This window comes from Phyllostomus discolor, chromosome 13, assembly GCF_004126475.2.
Source record: "Phyllostomus discolor isolate MPI-MPIP mPhyDis1 chromosome 13, mPhyDis1.pri.v3, whole genome shotgun sequence".
Lineage (NCBI taxonomy): Eukaryota > Metazoa > Chordata > Mammalia > Chiroptera > Phyllostomidae > Phyllostomus > Phyllostomus discolor.
Genome location: NC_040915.2, coordinates 66,372,878 through 66,392,940, shown reverse-complemented (window position 1 = coordinate 66,392,940; position 20,063 = coordinate 66,372,878). Strand labels below are relative to the sequence as shown.

Sequence of the window (20,063 nt, the reverse complement as noted above, 5' to 3'; positions counted from 1 at the left end):
GATCCTTCATATATGTTCTCTCACCTTCTTTCAGTCAGTGCTCCCCTCCCTGGCTTTCTTCACTGGAGTTTTTATGGAGGAGGAGAAACCATGAAGGAAGAGAGAAAGAATCAAAAAGAGAAAAAGAAGGTGGAGGGTGGACCAATGTAGTTAGACTCTTAGTGTCAGGAAGTCTTCTCTCCCTGAATCTGCTGCTTCTCATTTTAGGTTTTCATTTTTAACCTTTTTGCCCAATCTCAATGTTAAGGGTCTTTTGGATTAAGGAATATCTGCCATGACCCTGGGCTGGTAGCTAGGTTGGTTAGAGCATCGTCCTGATACACCAAGTTGGCGGGTTTGATCCCGGGTCAGGGCACATACAAGAACCAGCCAACGAATGCATAAATAAGTGGAATAAGAAATTGATGTCTCCCTGTCTCTTTCTCTTTCTCTCTCCCTCTCCCTAAAATCAAGCAATAAAAAAAGTAAAAAAAAAAAACCTTATATTAGGCTTCTCACACACCATTTATACATACATTTCATATAATACATAATTTCATTACATACATGTCACATTTTATTTTGCTTTATATTTGGTTTTCTTAAAGAGTGCTGGGTGGATAGTATATGTTATGGATTTCATAAAGCTGATAAGAGAGAGGTACAAGTCCTCAAATATTAGGAAAAACGGAAAATTCCTGTGTAGCAATCAATATCATTAAAAGCTATGTACATTAACTGAAAAATGAGTGACTTTTATTATGATGTTCCATTTTTTTTTGTTTTTCCTTGACATTTATCACCTGTTGTTTCTATGATATTGGAATAAGTCTTGTAAAAATATCCTTTTATGGTGCTTTTGCAGAGTAAGAAAACATAAGAAATCAAGAGCCAGGATTGTTTAAATTTAAAATGACCAAGATTCTGCCATACTGTTAACTATGGGTTTCTATTGTTTGGTGGTGATGGCAGGATGGGGAGGGGTGTGGCCAATAGTTCATTCTATTCTGTTGTCATCTGTGGATGATTCCTACTTACATGTGGTTGGGTAATATTAAGTCATTTTCCATTAGGACTAAACTAGAGATTTTCCTCTTAATACATTTCTTTCCCCTCCTTGGTTGCAGAGGCAGGGAGCTATCAACTCCTATGAAGATCCTCAAATGGCCTGTGGTTTCCAGTCCAGTTATCACCCGCAGAGAGCTTGCTACCCCTTCTGGGAAGAGACAGCCACCCAGGAAGTCCCGACTGGTCTGGAACACTGTGGCTCAGGTAGGACCCGGAACAGAGGCTGGGGCTGAAGGACAGTGGAAATCTGAGGAGGGCTGCGTTCTCCAAAATAGCAGCTGCCTGTCTTACGTGGGTCCGGATACTATTGTTCTGCTTTGGAAAACCCCGGGTCTTCTCAATAATTTGAGTTCATTTATTCTCCAGTGACAGGAAAACTACACTCTAGGAATGAACCCGAGTAAGGAGAGGTGGCTTCAGGTCTTGATTTTGCAAACAGTCTGTCCCCTGTGCATTTCCTGCGACTTGCCCATTTTTGTTAGCCTGGCTGTTGACAGAGGGCCTAGCAGTTCTGCAGCCATGCAGTACGAACTGGATAAACAGCCTTCCTGCGGAATGTCTTTCCTTTCATTTGTCTTCTCTTCCCATCATTCCCTACCTCTCGGCCCATGCCCAGCTGCATCTGGCTGCTTTTTCCTCCACCGCTTTCTGTCTCCCCAGCCTTCTTCACAGCGGCTTCTTCCTCCTCTCAGCATTCCCAGTGCTCCCCGTTTGCTGGTCACAGTGCTGCCCTCTGGCGAACGGGAGACACGCTCCTCCAGAGAACTGGAATGGAGAAAAGTCCCAAGTCCCTACCCCAGTGCTCTTCTGCGAGACTCACTGTGTTCCTCACACATTAAGCATTAGCCTTTGTTTACCTGCTACCGTTTTGGGGTTTATTTTAAATGCAATGTGTAAAGCTTGAATTTGGGGGTTCTGAAATGATTGATTCAGAAATTAAGGTCAATTTTTCATGAGAGCAGGTTCTGATAATATATACAAACATCAAAAAAGCTGGTTAAGATCTGTTTTTTTCCTTTCAGGATAAATTCTTAGCCTAAGAAATTTCCTTACTCTCTTACTTATTAAAAATATGTAATTGTAAGGAATTACATAGAGGGAAAGCCACCGGAAATGAACTGAAGTACAATTTCTTTGTTCAGCGTCTTTTTACCCCACAAAACTGTATGGTAAACTACTTTGATAATAGTGGAGATACAAAATAAATGTTTGCTTTGTTGCCCGTGACTCATCTCTCACCAGGAATACACACACAGGCAGAGAGCAAGATGCTGTAACACTTGCTGGGGCTGGAAGGGAGGCTTGGGAGCCGCTTGCCAGCCGCCTGGCTCTTCTGCAGGGCGGAATGGAACCAGTCCTGTGTGCCATGGTGTCTTGACTCAACGGGCATTGATCTTTGAGGTGTCCTTTGGCATCACCTTGGGTTTGAGACATAACACTAATATTGTCACTTTCTACTTGGTACCTCAGTTCCTCAAGGATAAATGCAAATGTCTCAGCTGTCTCCCCACTTCAAGAGGATGGATACAGGGAGGAGTTTGTACCTGATCACAGGTTAGACTTCAGGACTTAAAATTTTAAGATATGAAAGAAGTGATCCCTCGAAATTTTAAACAAAATAAATTTAATTTGTATAAAATGAAGATCAAACTGGTTGTTTTTATTTTAGTACAACCCTTTCTTAAACATTTTTTAATTTATTGATGAGAGAGAGAAATAGAGAAACATCAGTTTGTTGTTTCACTTATTTTTGCATTTATTGTTTGATTCTTGTATGTGCCCTGACTGGGGATGGAACCCTCAACCTTGGCGTTTTGGGATGATGCTCTAACCAAGTGAACTGCCTGGCCAGGGCATAGTGTAACTCTTGCATCCTATTAATACCAGTAGATTTAAGTCTTGTGCCTACTAGTTCAATAGAGATTCAAGTTATCTTGCCTGCATACTTTCAGTTCAGGATGGTACTTCTCTTGCTCCAGGTCACATCTTACTAATATAGAGGAGTTCATCTCTGCCCTTGCCATAGCCCCCAAATCAGGAGGTTTCTTCTTCAGAGCAAAAAGGTGTGATTCTCCTCTTCTTAGCTGAGAAGTACATAAATTCTCAAGTAAAGATGATTTCTTATGCCCCCTTGCCAAGGTTCTCAAAGGTAAAAGAGTTTTCATTTCAGGGACAACAAAACAGTGTGTGTGGAGAACCTCTCAGAATAAAGCTGCTTTAATAAGTAAAGACACAGAGTGAAGTATAATACAGTCTTTGATATTGTACACTGGGCAAACCCGGCACTGGCCAGCAGCTCCCAAGCCTTCCTTCCAACCCCCACCAAGTGTTACAGCATTTTGCTCCCTGCCCGTGTGTGTATTCCTGGTGAAAGATGAGTCACAGACAACAAAGCAAACATTTATTTTGTATCTCCACTATTATACAACTAGTTTATAATACAGTTTTACCATGCAGTTTACCATACAGTTTAATGGGGTAAAGAGACACTAAACTTTTCCCCCCAAGTCTACTCTACTGTCACAAGAAGAAGGCAGCTGGGGCCACTCAGGCTGGTGGCTTGTGTGTAGGATGGGAAGATGGGGCACATGATAACCAGTCCTCAAATGATCTAGGATGCCATCAACCGTAGCTCAGAAATGCTCGTAGGCCTCCGTGGGTGAAGTGGTGCCCCAGTGGCAAATGTGAGAGCCGTAGTTCCCTCTGTCTTAGGCTTCCTCGGATGGAAATATTTGGCAAACCCCCTGAGCTTTTCCAGCCCCTCCTTTGCCTTTTACGCTGTCCAGATGAAGGAGTTGCAATGATTATTTCTGGGCTGGGGTCCAGCCCTCCACAGTGATGGGTGTCCTTTGGAACGAGATCGTGGGGTTGTAGGGAAGGGAGATGAAGCCAGGGACCAACCAATGATTTCTCCAGCTGCAGCACATTTCCTTGGAGTTATGTTAAAAAGAAAGAGGGAAAAAATACTCTACATAGTTTTCCTCTTCTTTTATCCTATTTATAACTTCAGTTTTCTTCCCGTTCTCCTTCTCATGGCCACTGTCCACCCCCACACCGTCTCAGATTTTGTGCTTTCAGAAAGGATGAATGAACTTTTTTTTCCCAAGTATTACACATCTGTCAGTGGCTGGAATACCCAGCAGGAGGGGCCGTCGAGGAAGGATTAAGCTTCTTCCTCTGAATGTCGCTCCTATTCACAGAGAGACAGAGGCCGAGGAGGGCAGGAGCAAGGAAGAGAATATAGCTGAGAGAAAACATGAGTGGGGGAGAGCTTTTGCAGGTGAGTGGGAGAGAATACTCAGTAACCAAGCTGAGTCAAGAGCCAGGCAGAATCGAATGTAAAAGGGATGCTGAAGAAGAAAGAAAAGATGTGTAGAAATGGACAGAAAATAAAGGTGGGTGTCAGTAGGGAGGTGGAGATTACTGAGAGGAGAAAATGAAAAATGAATGGGTAGCCAGAAAAAGACAAGGCGAAAAGGGGAGGGGAAGATGACATGAAAGAGAAAAATAGATAAATCTGAGGACATTAACTATACAGCTAAAAAGGGAAGCCACATTTGCATGCAATTGCCTGTGCAGCTGTACATTGCTTCGTGACAATCTTGTAGTCATCATTTTCTTTCATTTCTACCTCCTCCTGTCTGCCTTCCCCCATCCCCTCCTCCCTATCAGCCTGGAGCCATTAGCAAGAGCCAATGGGGATGGAGAGCTGGTGTTCTGCATGAATGAATGGGCCCTTTCTGTCTTAGCTTCTCGTCATCCCTCTGTTGGGGAGCCTTGTGAATCAATGGATCCCCTTACACAAGACAGGGCTAAAATGTCTGTTACTGTTTATAGTCTGACTGGAGTGGAGCCCACTGACCCTGCCTCCTCACTCTCTGTTCCCTTCCTCTGTTCTGTCCCCCCGACTCAGCCCTTTCTCTCAATTATCATAGCAAGATCCATTTTTAAAAAATATATTTTATTGATTACTCTATTACAATTGTCCCAGTTTTTTCCCTTTTGCCCCCCTCCACCTGGTACCACCCTTCGCTCCAGCAATCCCTGCCCCCTTGGTTCATGTACATGGATTGTGCATGTAAGTTCTTTGGCTTCTCCATTTCCTATACTATTCTTAACATCTCCCTGACTATTTTGTATGTACTATTTATGCTTCTTAGCCTCTGACCTCTTTCCCCAATTCTCCCCCCTTCCCCCTCCCAACTGATAGCCCTCCAAATGATTTCCATATCTAAGATTCTGTTCCTGTTCTGGTTGTTTGCTTAGTTTGTTTTTTTAGATTGAGTTGTTGATAGTTGTGAATTTGTTGCCATTTTAATGTTCATAGTTTTGATCTTCTTTTTCTGAAATAAGTCCCTTTAACATTTCATGTAATAATGGCTTGGTAGTGATGAACTTCTTTAGCTTTACCTTGCCTGGGAAGCACCTTAACTGGCCTTCCATTCTAAATGATAGCTTTGCTGGATAGATTAATCTAGGTTGTAGGCCCTGCTTTTCATCACCTTGACTATCTTGCCAAGTCCCTTCTTGTATGCACAGTTTTGTTTTGGTTTTTTTGAGAAATCAGCTGACAGTCTTATGGGAATTCCTTTGTAGGTAACTCTGCTTTCTCTTGCTGCTTTTAAGACTCTCTCTTTATCTTTAATCTTTGACATTTTATTTTATTTTATTTTAAAATTTTATTTATTTATTTTTAGACTGAGGGGAGAGAAACATCAATGTGTGGTTGCCTCTCATGTGTCCCCCACTGGGGACCTGGCCTGCAACCCAGGCATGTGCTCTGACTGGGAGTTGAAACAGTGACTCTTTGCTTCACAGTCCTGTGCTCAATCCATTGAGCCACACTAGCCAGGGCTAACCTTTGGCATTTTAATTAGGATGTGTTTTTGTGTGGTCCTCTTTGGGTTCAGCTTGTTTGGGACCCTCTGTGCTTCCTGGCCTCGTATGTCTATTTCCTTGGCCAAATTAGGAAAGTTTTCTTTTATTATTTTTTCAAATGTGTTTTCAATTTCTCACTTTTCCTCTCTCATTCTGGCACCCCTATGATTTGGATGTTGGTACATTTGCAGATGTCCCAGAGGGTCCTTGTACTATTCTCATTTTTTGAATTCTTTTTTTCTACTTGCTGTTCTGGTTGAATGCGTATTTCTTCCTTATGTTCCAAACCATTGATTTGCATCCTAGCTTCCTCCCCTCCACTGTTGGTTCCCTGTGGATTTTTCTTTATTTCACTTCATGTAACCTTTATTTCTTTCTTCATGTTGTTGCTGTACTCAGTGAGTTCTTTGAGCATCCTGATCACCAGTGTTCCAAATTCCACATATGATAGGTTGGCTATTTCTCTTTCATTTAGTTCTTTTTCTGGGTTTTGTTCTGTTCTTTCAGTTGGGCCATAATTCTTTGTCTCCTCAATTTGGCAGCTTCCCTGTGTTTGTTTCTGTGTATTAGGTAGAGCTGCCTTGACTCCCTGTCCTTGTAGCCTGTTATAGAAAAGGCACCTGCAAATTGTGTGGGGTGAAAGCTTAGGTAATTCCCAGGCAGGACAATCTGCTTTACTGCCTTGTAGCTCTGTGTGCGGGGAGGGCTTGGAGAGGGAACAATGCCCCTGCCTGACTTCTGGAGGTTTGCCCAGCACTCTCCCTGTTTCCAGTCACTTCACCCACTTCCCGTATATGACTGGCACTCTTCCAGCTGTTGCCCTGGTGGTGAATCCCAAAGTGGGTGGATTTGTGTACATTCTAAGTTCATTCGGGCCCTTTAAATGGAGTCTCCTGAAAATCCAGCAGTTTCTTCTGCTGCCCCAACCCCCATTGGTTTTTATAGCCAGAAGTTATGGGGACATATCTTCCCAGTGCTGGAACCCTGGTCTGTGTGGTCTGGCCTGTGGCTAGGATTGCTCACTCCCAAAGTATCTCTCCTGATTTTTATCTACCCCACATGAAGGTGGGGCTGCCCTTTCTGCTGCCACTGCTGCCGCTTCTCTGCTGGTCTCCGTGACTCCACCCCTCCTACTCATCTGGATGAATGTGGCTTCTTTGAATTCTTGGTTGTCAGACTTTCATACAGCTTGATTTTCTTATGGTTCTGGGTGTTATCTGTTTTGAGATCTAGTTGTAATTCTTTCTGTGATCATGTAGGGAGGTGAAGCATTTCTACCTACGCCTCCATCTTGACTGGAAGTCAGCAAGATCCATTTTTTAAGTCAGTATCTTGTTCCTTGTCTCTAAGAACACACTAACATTTCACAGCCATCAAGTATTATGACTAGTTCCCATCCACAGCCCTCTTGAAAGGGTGGGGTAGATGGCAAGCCATTTTTAGATGGAGGCAGAGAGCTCTGAATGGTGCCCAGACCCAGCTGGATTCATTCAATGCCTGTTTTCTACTGGGAACTAGAAAGCTGACATCAGAGACTCAACTAAGCACCTGGGCCACAGCACCATAGTCTGTTCCATCAACTGTTAGGTGTCCATATTTCATTTAAAAAAAGATTTTATTTGTTTTTAGGGAGAAGGGAAGGGAGAGAGAGAGAGGGAAAGAGACATCACTGTGAGAGAGATACATCAATTGGTTACCTCTTGCACCCACAACCCAGGCACGTGCCCTGACCAGGAAATGAACCTGTGACCTTTTGCTTTGCAGGATGATGCCCAATCAATTAAGCCTCACAGGTCAGGGTATCCATATTTGATTTTAACCGGATAGTTATGATGATCGTGAATGACAATAGTGTGTATCAGAAAACAGGATGCTTCCTTAGCACCCTTCTTGAGTGATACACTGTCAAATTATTTTTTGTTTCAGGGATGGATTTGTTTTGAATCAGCCAAAGTTATGGATGTCATCTTGTGACTAAAATTCAGGTTTACAAAGTACAATAGCTGCTTCGAGCTGGAAAGCAGTCTGCAACTACAGACCACAACAAACCCTCAGGGAGTACCTATGGTTTCATTACCACGGTCCTTGATTTGAGAACTAAGACAATACTTTTTCCTTCTTGCATAATGCAACTTGATGTATTTTTGGTCACTGAACACAGTAAAACCTCATCTACCCTCATTCACATCCTACCCTCCATGTCTCATTCTTCACGAGAAAGGAAGTATGTGTTGTGTAATGGTAAAGACTTCAGACTCTGGAAACAGGTCGCTTAAGTCATTTTCCAATTTATTTAGAATTACAATTCACATGAAATATTGTATTACTTTCAGGTGTACAACACGGTGATAAAACATTAATCTAACTTACAAACTGATCACCCCTGTAAATGTACTTACTACCCACCTGACACCACACGTAGTTATTTAACGTTATTGAGTATGCTTTCCATGCTGTACTTTGCATCCTGCGACTGTTTTTATAACTGGCAATTTTTACTTCTTGCACACCAGCTTTCCCCAACTGTGTGACCTTAGGCAACTCACTGAATCTCTGTAATTCAGTTCCCTCATCTAAGCCAGGGGTTCTCAGAGTGTGGCAGCATCACCTGAAGGGCTTGTTAAACCACAGGTTGTGGGGTTCTATTCCCGGGGTTTCTGATTCAGTGAATCTAGGGTATATCTCACCAGGAATTTGCATTTCTCACCAGTCCTCAGGTGCCATTGCTGCTGGTTCAGAGACCACATTTTGAGAACTGCTAAGTTAATATATGTAATGCTTAAAGCAGCGCTGTCACTTAGCAAGCGGGATATGAATGTTTGCTGTTATAACACATTGTCCTGAAGTGCTTGAGAAAATACAGGTGTCTGGGTGTTGAGTCAGAAAGTGATCCACCAGTGATTGGTTGAACACTTGTGGTGGCCGGTGGCAGGTACTGGAAACTGAGCAGGTATATGGAGACAAAGGAAGATATTCCTTGTCTCTGGGCAACTTTTATTCAAGTGTGAATGTGGGAGTATATTTACATGAGAGAAGGAATGGTTTCTGTATGAAATATTACACTTATTCATGAGATAAAATTTGGCAGCATAAGCATGTGACTTTGGATTTACTATTTAGAATTTCTAAGATAAATTTACTAGTAAAATGGTAGAACTTAAGAATGTCTTTCCCAAATAAACTTTGGAAGTTCAAGTGGGAGATATATTGAGAGTCTGAGTTCATGGTCTCTCCTGGGGCTTTCTCAGACGGCCAGGCGGCTGGGAGAGATCAAACCTGGGCCAATGTTTGGAAAAGGCTATCGACAACCAGGTGGGAAGTTTCAGCGGGAAAAACAGATGCCTCCCATTTGGCTTTTAAGGGTTGAGAATAGTGAGGGAATGAGTGCCAGGGAGACTTGCTAAATGGAGATCCACCTTGCTCTGAAGTGTTTATTCTCGTAGCAGGTTTGTTCTTTCAACTAAGTGACCATCTCACATGGCCCTGCGGCTGTAAAAAACGGTGTTTTAAACTCTATCAGCTGCACATATTTCTCTTTTCTCCACTCAGGGAGTGTTTCGCTTCACAAAAGGACCTGCTTCAGCTTCCTTGCTTCTTTGGAACAGTTCTGATTCTGTTTGTGTGAGTGTTTCTGGGATCTTACCTTGTGGGCTGTCTGTCTCAGGAAAAACTGTGATCCACTCAGGATCTGACTTGATAGTTTGGGTGCTTGGGAGGGAGAGAGCTGTAACCCCGTAACACTTTCACAGGCGATGACAGTTGGGGCTGAGCTGCCCGCACAACCCACTTCCAGGGGACAGCTGGGAGGGAAGGTTACTACGGGACATCCCTTGCCCACCAGCATCCCATCTGAGAGCAGAAAGAAAGAAGATGTCAAGGAAGAAACACTGGAGGAGAGAGTCAGATCCGCCTTGTGCAAGTGGTACATTAGGAAGAGACTCCATATGCGAAAAGCCATCCTGCCTACCTGCTCTGTCGTTTTGCTCTAATGCATTTTCTACAAATGCCTGACCCCTGTTCTCCGTAAGTGAAAGATGTTTCTCTGGCTAGGGACTGGGTGTGCTCCTATTTGCCAATGGTACCTTGACCCATCCTTTCTATTTCCACCCTGGCTCCCCTGGTAGCTTTCCATCCTGTGCTATTTCATACTAGGACTACAACAACTTTTGATAAACGTTTCTGAGTATAAGCTCAGAAGTACTGAGTCCAAGCAAAGGGTTTAGTGTAGAAAAAGCAGTAACACATTTGGGATCTTGTTCCCGCACCTTTAACAGGATTCTTACACTTATTTCTTAAAGTTCATGGCCTACAGCAGGTGATAAATAAATGCTACCTTCCTCCTCTTCTTTTCAACATGATTTGTGTGTGAGGGGAATTTAGGTAAGCTGAAGAAACTAGAAATTTCCACCCTTACCTAAGGAGTGTTAAAGGCCCCGCTGTCATCCTGCCCAAGGCTAATTTTCGTACACCTGCCATCTTGACTCTTCGCTGTGCCTCCTTTCACGAGGGAAAGGAGAGGGGAGCCTGGTGAGGACCAGAGAACGCAGCCACAGGGGCCAGGGACTTGAGTCTCTGCAGAGGCAGTAAGGTCGGCAAGGCCTTCACAAATGCGCCATCACCTCTGCAGGTCCTGGGGAAGGGTGATAACCTAGAGGAAGACGCTGAGACCATGGCCAGCTGAGAAGTTACAATTCAAATGCAAGCATTTTGTTGGCTGTTTTCTGATTTGTTGCTTCTCAAAAATCCTAGGAAGTAACAGCATTGCACTGGAAATCCCAGGGGGCCGGGGAGAAAGAAGTTCTCTTAGCTTTTTCAAACCACAAATATTTGGGCCGAGTTGGGAAAAGGTCCCTGGGGCACCGGGTTCCTATTTGACTCAAGCAGTTTGACCCCTCTTCTGGAAGTCCTGGAGCGGGGGCTGGGGACATGGACCAGGGCCTGGCGTCAGCCCCCGCTTGGCTTCGGCGCTCTGAATGGAAATCTGGGGGTGGGGGAGTGATGCGGGGGCTGGACGGAGTCCCGCGAGAGGAGGGCTGTGTGAGGGTGGGGGTGGATGCGCAGAGACAGCCTGTTTTTCTCGGTGTCTGGCCGCGGAGAGACTCCGTACTCTCCAGATGTGCGCTGTGTTTATAGTTGCTGAAGCCGGGGACCCAACTGCCTCATTACTAAGTTTCCTTCTTGCGCAGCAGCCAGGGGTCTGAGCCGGGACACAGCTGGAAGAGGCTCGCGGGGGAGGGGCTGGGGGAGGTGTCTGTCCCTCCCCCCGGCTCCGCGTCTCTAACCCCTACCCCGCCCTCCTCCGCTGCAAGCCTCCCAAAATACACGAGCACACAAAAAGAAAAACACCAGCAGATTTTTTATTTCAGAGAGTAAACACTTGGGCCACGGGGGTCTGGAGGTTATGGGAAAAGAGGAAACCATCAGGCTAATCAGGCAGGCACACACTTCCCCTGCTGAAATAAAGCAGAAATCTTCGTGCGCAGGGCAGCCGGGTTAACCCCGGCGCTGCCAGCACTGTGCGCCCAGAGCTGGGGCGGCCCAGGACCAAGGCTTTGCATCCAGAATCCAGGCAGTGAGAGAGGAGTGAGACCGCCTGGGCCAGGACTGAATGCCTTCCCTTAAGTCTGTGCCAGCACGTCTCTTTCTAGCTAGGCTTTAGAAAGAGACGGTTGGAACACAAGAGATTCTGGACTTAGATTCGGTTTTGCAAGAGGTCGGGCGGAGTTGTAGATGGTGGGGAGATACAGAGGTAGGTAAGGGAGCTACTTCTACCCAGAGCGTAGGTGTGGATTACTACTATGCAGAAATGAGCAAGAGAGTTCGGTGGGGCTGGCCTGGTCCAGGGGTTAGTCCTGCCACTTACCAACCGTGCAGCCACGGCCAAATCACTGACGCCTTCTGAGCCTCAGTTTTCTAATGTAGAATAGTGGCTACCTCCCAAAATTATGGCGAGGAGGGAAAGCCCTCATTGGAGCTGGAAATGAGCAAAAGCATGGCTCTCGATTATTTCATATATTACTTTAAATTGATTAACCACCCCTTCCTTCCTCCCTTCCTCCCTTCCCTCCCTCCGTTTTTCTCTTCCATGTTAAATGCCTTCAGCTTCCATCCTCATGTATTTGCTCCCTGGCTGTCTATCTTGAGAGCATAAATATTTCATGGGCCAGAGGTCATAGGTCAAACATGAGACCTAATTGCACTGCGAGAGAAATGACCTTTCCACTGATCTATAGGGCAACCTTTGTCTCTTTCCAAGGCTGCCAGTGTGAGCGGGACATCAGCAGTCAGTCCAGCTCCTGCCCCCAGGCGGTGATCTGGTCAGCTGACCACCCCTCCCTCACCACCGCTATTTTTTCAAAAGGGCTCTGCTGTCGGTACTCCCTTCCTGAACGTGCCAGGGAGATTCACTCACAACCTTCAAAGAAATGTCTGACTCTTTTGGACTTTCTTGCTGTATAAGAACCCAGACCTTTGGACCCTCTGTTCACTCTTTCAGGTGTCATTAAAAAAATAAAACAAAAACAAAAAAGCCACCAGTTCCTGAAGTTACTTTAACAAGTCTTCCATACCTCTGCAGACCGGTGTGGAAGCAGTGTTTGCGAAACAGAACACCAGTGATCTAACTATCCATAGAACCAGGGTCTCCTTGCCTTTGTGCTTGTCGCTTGAATTCTGATGTGCTTCACATTTTTTCAAAGACATATCAATCCTGACAATGTTCTGCCAGGTTTTAGACCTGCAGATTCTCATAGAGCCAGATGTGCTTGACCCAGATGAGTTTCAGAAATGTGTGACGCCTCTAAAATTGTGTGTGAGACTTTTTCTAAGGATCTGTAGCTTTCCCCTGATTCTAACAGTGGTCTGAGACCCCCTGAGAAGTTAAGAGCTACTGCCCCAAGCAAGGGGAAGGTGTCTTTATATCCCCAGAAGCACTTAGCATATTGCACTTAGAGAGGACACCAAGCACATTCGGTTGAACTGGATTGAATTCACTGGTGTGAGCATCCTTCCTATCAATCCCTTCTCGCCATGACAGGCCTTCCCAGAAAGTGTGTTTAGACCTGGAAGCTGTTTCCATCCCATTGTCTCAGAGACACTGGGCATTAGAGCCTTGCCTCAAGTCTAGCCACATCTCTCTTTTTTCCTTTTTCCACATCTGCTTTTATTTTATGCTCCTTAGAGTGATCTCTCCAAACACTCGTGAAGGTCATAGACTGTGGCCTCTCTGCTGTGAGGCGGAGATGGGGACAGGGCAGAGCACCAAGGGAGAGCCCAGTGTGCGCCGCTCCTCATAGACTTTCCGGGGAGGGAAAGATGGTCCTCAGCATCTGTGTGTCCTGCCTGGGGGAAAGTGAGTGGTGAAAACAGGGCCTGCATTGGGGGCAGGAATGCAGAGCTAATGCCCCTCCAACGATGGCGCAGGAACAATGACGCGACACGTAAGCCTCTGATGCCACGCTCTCCCAGCCGACGCCTCTGACTCCTGGCCGTCCTTCAGAGTCGTGGCCCTCATGCCTGACCTTTGGCTTTTCTTGGAACCATTGTTTGTTCTATTTGTTGCCACCAACTAACTTAGACAAGAGGAGACCATTTCCAGAGGTCTCAACTCTAGTGAGAGAGAGTTCCCCAAGCCCGCGGCAGCACTGGGACCTCTTAGCATCTCCTTCTTTGGTCAGTCCGGATGGACATTCTTAACAGGGCTGAGGGTTTGCATCATATTGAAGGCTCATAGGTGGAATGTTGGGTTTTATCATAGAACAGGCTGACATGACTGTGGGCTATTCTTAGAGAGTTCAGTAAAAATTGGAAATAAAAAAGTTGTTGTGTTTGCTTCAAGAAGATCTGAAATATCCCGGCTGTTCATCTGCGCTTTGTGCTTTGAGAAATCCAAGTTTCAAGTTCCTGAACGACAAAACCAACCTACCATGATGCAAAGTTTGTTTGGCATTTCTTTTTTTTTTTAAACGTGGTTTTAGTGCCTCTGAATTTCCAGTTAGATAACTTAGCTGTTCTTATCTCTCTTTCTAGCTTGTCTTTCTACTGATCAATAAAAAAGAGAAGAAGAATACAAAGCAAAAATAGTTCACATCTTACTCTTCTTCAGTTTTAAAATAATCATAAGGTAGAAGATCTAAGAGAAGGCCTTTCCTTCTAGAACGGCTTGAGGTAGAGGAGTTGCCCTTCATTGAATACTTTCCGTATGCCAAGGATCCCACGCCTGCGATCTCTTTCTTTCTCACGATATTCTTATGACAGTGATATCATTCCCATCCCACAAATGAGATGAGCAAGTTCAGAGAGGTACAGTTACTTCTCCAAAGAAGTCTAACTGTAATTCTAGGAGGTGGGAGAGCCTCATTCAAACTGGGGTCTTACTCCATGCCCGTGTTCCTAACCGTTACACAAACATTACCTGCTGCCCCAAACCTTTTTAAATTAAAGCCTTCCTTGGTGCCTCATCATCCTTGGTGGCTAATGTCTACCCTCCAGGGGAAGAGGATATAAGCTCCCCTGGCTGTCCCACAGACCAGAGAGCCATGGGACTCACACAGATGGATGGAACAGGAAAAACGATCCCCTGCAGCCCGACTTCTCTGGGGCTCCTCTCTGGTTTCTTTTGGTCCAGCGCTGCTTATTGACATGCACGCAGGAGCCCAGTAAGTTGCGAGGCTGCAGCGGAGAATGGGGCTGCCTGCTTCGCTGGGCACTCACCTCAGCTCTGTCCCCTCAGTGGTGCACCCCTCTGCCCTGCCACTCCTCCTCCAGCTAGCCCTGTGAGGAGAGTTGCTGAGCAAGAGCAAACCCTTTCTGGAAAGTTTCTGAAAGGTTATACCCTCGAAGCTCTCCCCAGTGTACACAGCACGTGCTGAGGTTTACACAGACTGCTCAGACCTCTGAATGGGGAGACTAATTGTGGGGAAGCGGCTTTTCAGCACACAGGAGGGGCTGTTCTCTGCGGGTTTTACTATCAAAAGGCTTTTAAAAGTGCAGTGCCGCCATTGTTGAATCTTCCACAATGAATTAAATACCATTTCTCTGCTCACAGCTGTTCCCCATGAGGGAGCGTGGAGTGCTATTTTTCTCTTCCTGGCAGAGGACGTCTGCTGTATAAACCTAAGCGCTGGGGTAATGAGATTATTTGTGTGCAGATTCTTTAGGAAAAGCGTTTCTTTATTTTGAACTCACACGTGATGCGGCGCTGCTGCTCTGGAGTCGGGAGACGGGAGAGGGAGAATCGTGGAAGAGGACGGAATTGCAATGTGTCTGAGCAGACCGGCAGCGGCGAGGGTGAGGGACAAGGCTTTCGTCTCAGGGCGTCTATCCCCAGGTCCCCAGGTCCCCAGGCCCACCGGCTGGGCTGAGGAGGAGGGAGGGACATTCCATATATTTTTTTAGTAAACAATTAATCACTTTCCCTTCTGCCCTTTCCAAATTTCTTCCTGATCTTTCAAGTTTTTAATGGAAGTGAAGGAACACTTGTTTTGCTCTCTACCTATTTTTAACAGAAGAGCTTTTAAAAACTCCCAGTTGTAAAATATAGAAAATCAGCTCTCTTAGGACATTCAGGGCAGTTTCCAGAATTAGGCCATATTTGGCCTTGCTGGTGCTGTGGGTTAAGTACTGTTCCCAGCATCCACTCATCTTTCCTTGCTTGAATTTCTCTTCCTCCTCAAGTTTTTCATTGACTTTCATAGACATCAAGCTTCAGGTAAGCAGTGATTCGAACAAAGTATCAAATCAATTAAGATTAAATATAGTGTAGCGTTAACTCTTCTTCAAGTATCTCCGGTGAGTTGCCAGCTGCTCTTTAGATCCATGGAAGAGGATGGAAAAGATGGAATAAGTGAGCCAAAAAGGGGTTTAGATTTAGCGACGGTGCCATCTATCTCTGAAATCCCATCAATATTAAAGGAGTTTGTGTTTACCTCTCCCCTCAAATAAACTTGCAAGATATTTCAGAAGGCATTTAAGTAATTTCATTTTCATTATCCTTCTATCCTATAAGACACACATTTCAAAACTTTTCAAAGGAATTTCAAAGGAAGGTTTTAGGGGATGGTCCATTGGGGAAGAGCAGGTCAGACCTGAAAAGTGAGCTGTTGCTCTGGGGGCCCTCTGCGGCTTCTGCCGCGGTGAGCCAGGCAGAAGGGGCCTCGGGCTGGGCGCGCTGATAGGAGAACTGGGCCAGTGAGATTTGGGGGATAAGGATGGAGGGCTTGAAGTGGAATTCTGCACCTGTCCCATGGCCATTGATCACTTTCTTTCTTCATGTCACGAATTCCCCAATGTTTGGCAGAGTGGGCAAGTGGAAATTAGTCATCTTCCCATCCATGGGCAGAAGTGAAAGAAAGGTCTGCCTGAAAGGCAGAAAAATCTGTGTTGTTTTGGTTGCCTTAAAACACACAATTTTTCTCCTCTTCTTGGCTGTGTATTACTCTTTGCCGTGTGCGTATATGCCATGTTTTGAATATTTTTATAGTCATTATAAAAATAATATATCTCTTTAAATACAATTTGCATATTACAGAATAGTTGCAGGAAAAGCAGTTCAGTCTCCTCATTTACTGATTAGCACGTTGAGGTCTCTTCCGTGGACGCTTTTCTGTGAACAGTTCACCTGGGTATCACACAGACATCTTGAAGTTACACCTGAGCTCATCACTGTCCCTCCTTCCTCTATAACCTAATCTTTACCCTGTCTTGGTGAGTGACACTGTCATCTACCAATCGTCAGGCTAGGAAACTGAAAGTTGTTATTCATTCCCTCCCTTATGCCTTAACCCTTATGTGGTGAAGGCTCTTTTTGTTTGGAAGTTGCAGGAATCTGGCTCAATTAGCTTAAATTTAAAAGGGAATTTATTGACTTACAGAACTGAGAAATCCAGTAGCAGTGCCAGCCTGGGGAATTCTAGGAAATCAGATAATCTTGTCAAGTCCCTCTTTTCTCAGCACTCCTTTGTCTGTCTTCCTCCCTCCCTCCCTCCCTCCTTCCCTCCCTCCTTCCCTCTTTCCTATCTTTTCTTTAGTTAGAAAGTGAGGTCAGAGGGGTCTATTACTGCAAGAGGAGAGAGAAACTCTAAGGAGATGAAAGCAGAAGACTGCTGTATCCTCGGATTTGGTCGATCTCGAGTCTTGTCAACTTTATCTTTTAAATATCTCTTGAATTTACCCCATGTGTTCTCTCACCATTGTCAATGCCTTAGTGCAGACCCTAATTGTGTCCCCCAATACCAGTGAGAACCCGAACTGTAGAGATCTTTGCACTGGGTTGCAATCACTCTTGTCTTCCCTGATAGTCCACGTGCGTTATGAGGGCAGGAGTTTTGCCTCGTACCTAACGGAATGCCTGAATCATCACAAGCACTCACACACACACACACAGCAGGGTTATTAAATTCATCCCTTCAGATGACTCTGATAACTAGCGGGGATTTTAAAATAAGTTAAGAAATTACTAAAATTGAAAACAACGACGGCAACAGCAGCAAAACCTCTCAAATCCTTCAGAGCAAAATTCAACATTGGTCCGAAAGGCTTTTTGTGTTCTATTTTCTCTCCCTCTAAGGCCAAAGGACTTTACTGTTTAGTTCTGTGCCCCCAGTGTGTAGCCAATACTTTGCACAGAGCAGAGGATGTGAGAAATCTGTGCACTGATTGTCCAAGTTTGTCGTAGCTAGTGGAGGGGTGGTGGTATCTTGGTCGGCAGTTGGATCAGAGGTAATTCAAGATTTTCGACAAGTTTTAGGTTGTGGTTACATTAGAGCACCTTTCTTTCCCTATCTTCATCATGAACACATTTATTGAGCCCTTATTCTGCACAGTATTGGAGTCACAACGTAGCTGTCATACTGGTCTTCAGAGGACATCGGCATAACCTCAAGGGACCTGAGACAGACATACCTGCGCTGAGCAGTCCGGAGAGCCCTGAGAGAGTGGGAGTGGGAAGGAGAGACTCACGCAACATCGTTTCTCCCGTCGCCTCTTTCCAGATTGTGTGAAAGTGAAGGTGGAGGGAGTTTGCCTTGCGTGGCACTCATTTGTCCAAAGTTGGTCGGTAGAATGAGAACAGAGTTTGATTTGAACAGGGGTTATTTTACTGATGTTTAGAATGTGGTCACTCTTGCTCTGCTTTATGTATCCTTGGCCAGTGTTATTCTTTCCTTATGGGCCCTGTGTTGATTTTCACCTCCCTGACCCCAACCTGGCCCCTCCTGGGCCTTCCTGCCTGCCTTTCAGAGATGAGGGAGACCCCGCTCATGCCTTGCGACCTGAATGAAATGTTCCATTCCCTGGGTCTGCTGCTGCTCCCTTCATTAGCCTTGCTAATGTTTACAAAGCCAGGAGATAATATTTTTAGGTTCCATTTGGAGTTTCCTGGGCAGCTTCTCTCTAAGCCACTTAGGAAGTTTAGAAAAGAAGGTCATGGAAATGTTAGACGTTTTTCCACTGAACTTTGGTTAAGCAAATGGTCTTGAGATGATGTTCATAGACTCCACTGGTTGGGCTCGATTGGATGATAGGAAATACTTTCTTTCTCTCTTACTTGTCTTGCCCTCACCTCTGAAAAGCAGAGGGGTTTTTTTTTAAACAACTTTACTGAGATAAGCTTTATTGAGATATAATTCACATACTATACAATTCACCCATTTCAAGTGTCCAATTTAAGGGGTTTAAATATATTCACAGTATTGCATCGCCACAATTTAATTCTAGAACATTTGTCCCTCCTGAAAGAAACCCCATGCCCATCAGCAACCGGTCCCATTCTCTCTCCTCCCTCCCACCCCGATGCCCTAGTAATAACAACTGGGTGAAATTTTGTCCTTATAAATCTGCCCATTCTGGATTTCTCTTTCAGGTGGAGTCAAACATTAGGTAGCCTTTTGGAACTGACTGGTTTCACTTTTTCAAGGTTCATCTGTTTTGTAGCATTTATCAGTACTTCATTCCTTTCTATCACCAAATCATATTCCATTAAATGGATGTGCCACACTTGATTTATCCATCATTTGATAATGGTGGGTTGTTTCAGTTTGTGTCCATTATACATGATGCTGCTATGAGCCTTCATGTGTAGTTTTTGTGTGAATGCATGCTTTCATTCCTCTTCTAGAAGTGGATTTGTTGGGTCACATGGTAACTCTATGCTTAACTATTTGTGGAAGTGACAAGCCATTTTCCAAAGTGGCTGCATCATTTTGCATCCCCGCCAGCAGGGCACGGGCCGTGTTTCTACACATCCAGCAGATACTTGTCACGTTTGTCTTTTTGATAGCTCCTACAGTGGATGTGCAGTAGTGTCTCCTTGTGAGTGTGATTTACATCTCCTTGATGATGTGGAGCATTTTTCATATGCTTATTAGCCATTTGTACATCTTCCTTGGAGACATGTCTATTCAAATCCTGGCCCGTTTTTAAATTGAATTGCCTTTTTACTGCTGAGCTGTAAGGGTTCTTTCCTTAGTCTGAAGATACATGATTTGCAAATATTTTCTCCCCTAATAAAAGTCGCCCTTTGCTTTCTTGATGCCATAGTTTGCAGCACCAAAGTTTTTAGCTTTGATCAGCCCAATTAATCTATTTTTTTCTTTTGTTGCTAGTACTTTGGTGTTATAGCTAAGAAATCATTGCCTACCCCAAGGTTATGAAGATTCACTCTTGCAAATCATGTGTTTTTTTTTAAAAAAATAAGAGTTTCAAAGTTTTAGCTCTTACATGTAGGTCTATGACCCACTTTGAGTTAATTTTTGTGCACAGCGGGAAGGGGTCTAGTTTCTTTCCTTTGCATATGTGTATCTTGTCCCAGCACCATTTGTTAAAAAGGTTCTTCTTTCCTTACTGTTTTGACACTCTTGTAGACGGAGATTTGTAAATACTTAGGGCACCTATGTTTACAAACTGCCTTCTTAATCTATGGCATAAATAATCATTTGTTTTAAGTGGTTCTTCAACATTGCTCACTGTGGTAATGAGAAGTGTTTGATGTGTAGTGAGTGAGCTTAGTGAGTTGAGGATACCTGAGTTCCAAATCTGGTTTGGCATGTGATTTTTTTTCTGAACCGCCTCCCCCCACCAAAAATTGCCATATATTCTTTATTTTGAACCAGATACTGTTGAATATTTTACACACATTATCT

At 44.6% G+C, this 20,063-nt stretch overlaps 1 protein-coding gene across 2 annotated transcripts in view; it reads left to right on the top strand.

Annotated features, from left to right (window-relative positions):
- The window catches only part of ETS1 (ETS proto-oncogene 1, transcription factor), a 128,505-nt gene that overhangs the window by 27,871 nt on the left and 80,571 nt on the right, over positions 1–20,063 (top strand). For both annotated transcript variants that reach the window (XM_036014156.1, XM_028527416.2), the window contains exon 3: positions 1,107–1,251. In XM_036014156.1, coding sequence (XP_035870049.1) covers positions 1,107–1,251 — 145 coding nt within the window. The remainder of the gene's footprint in view (positions 1–1,106; positions 1,252–20,063) is intronic.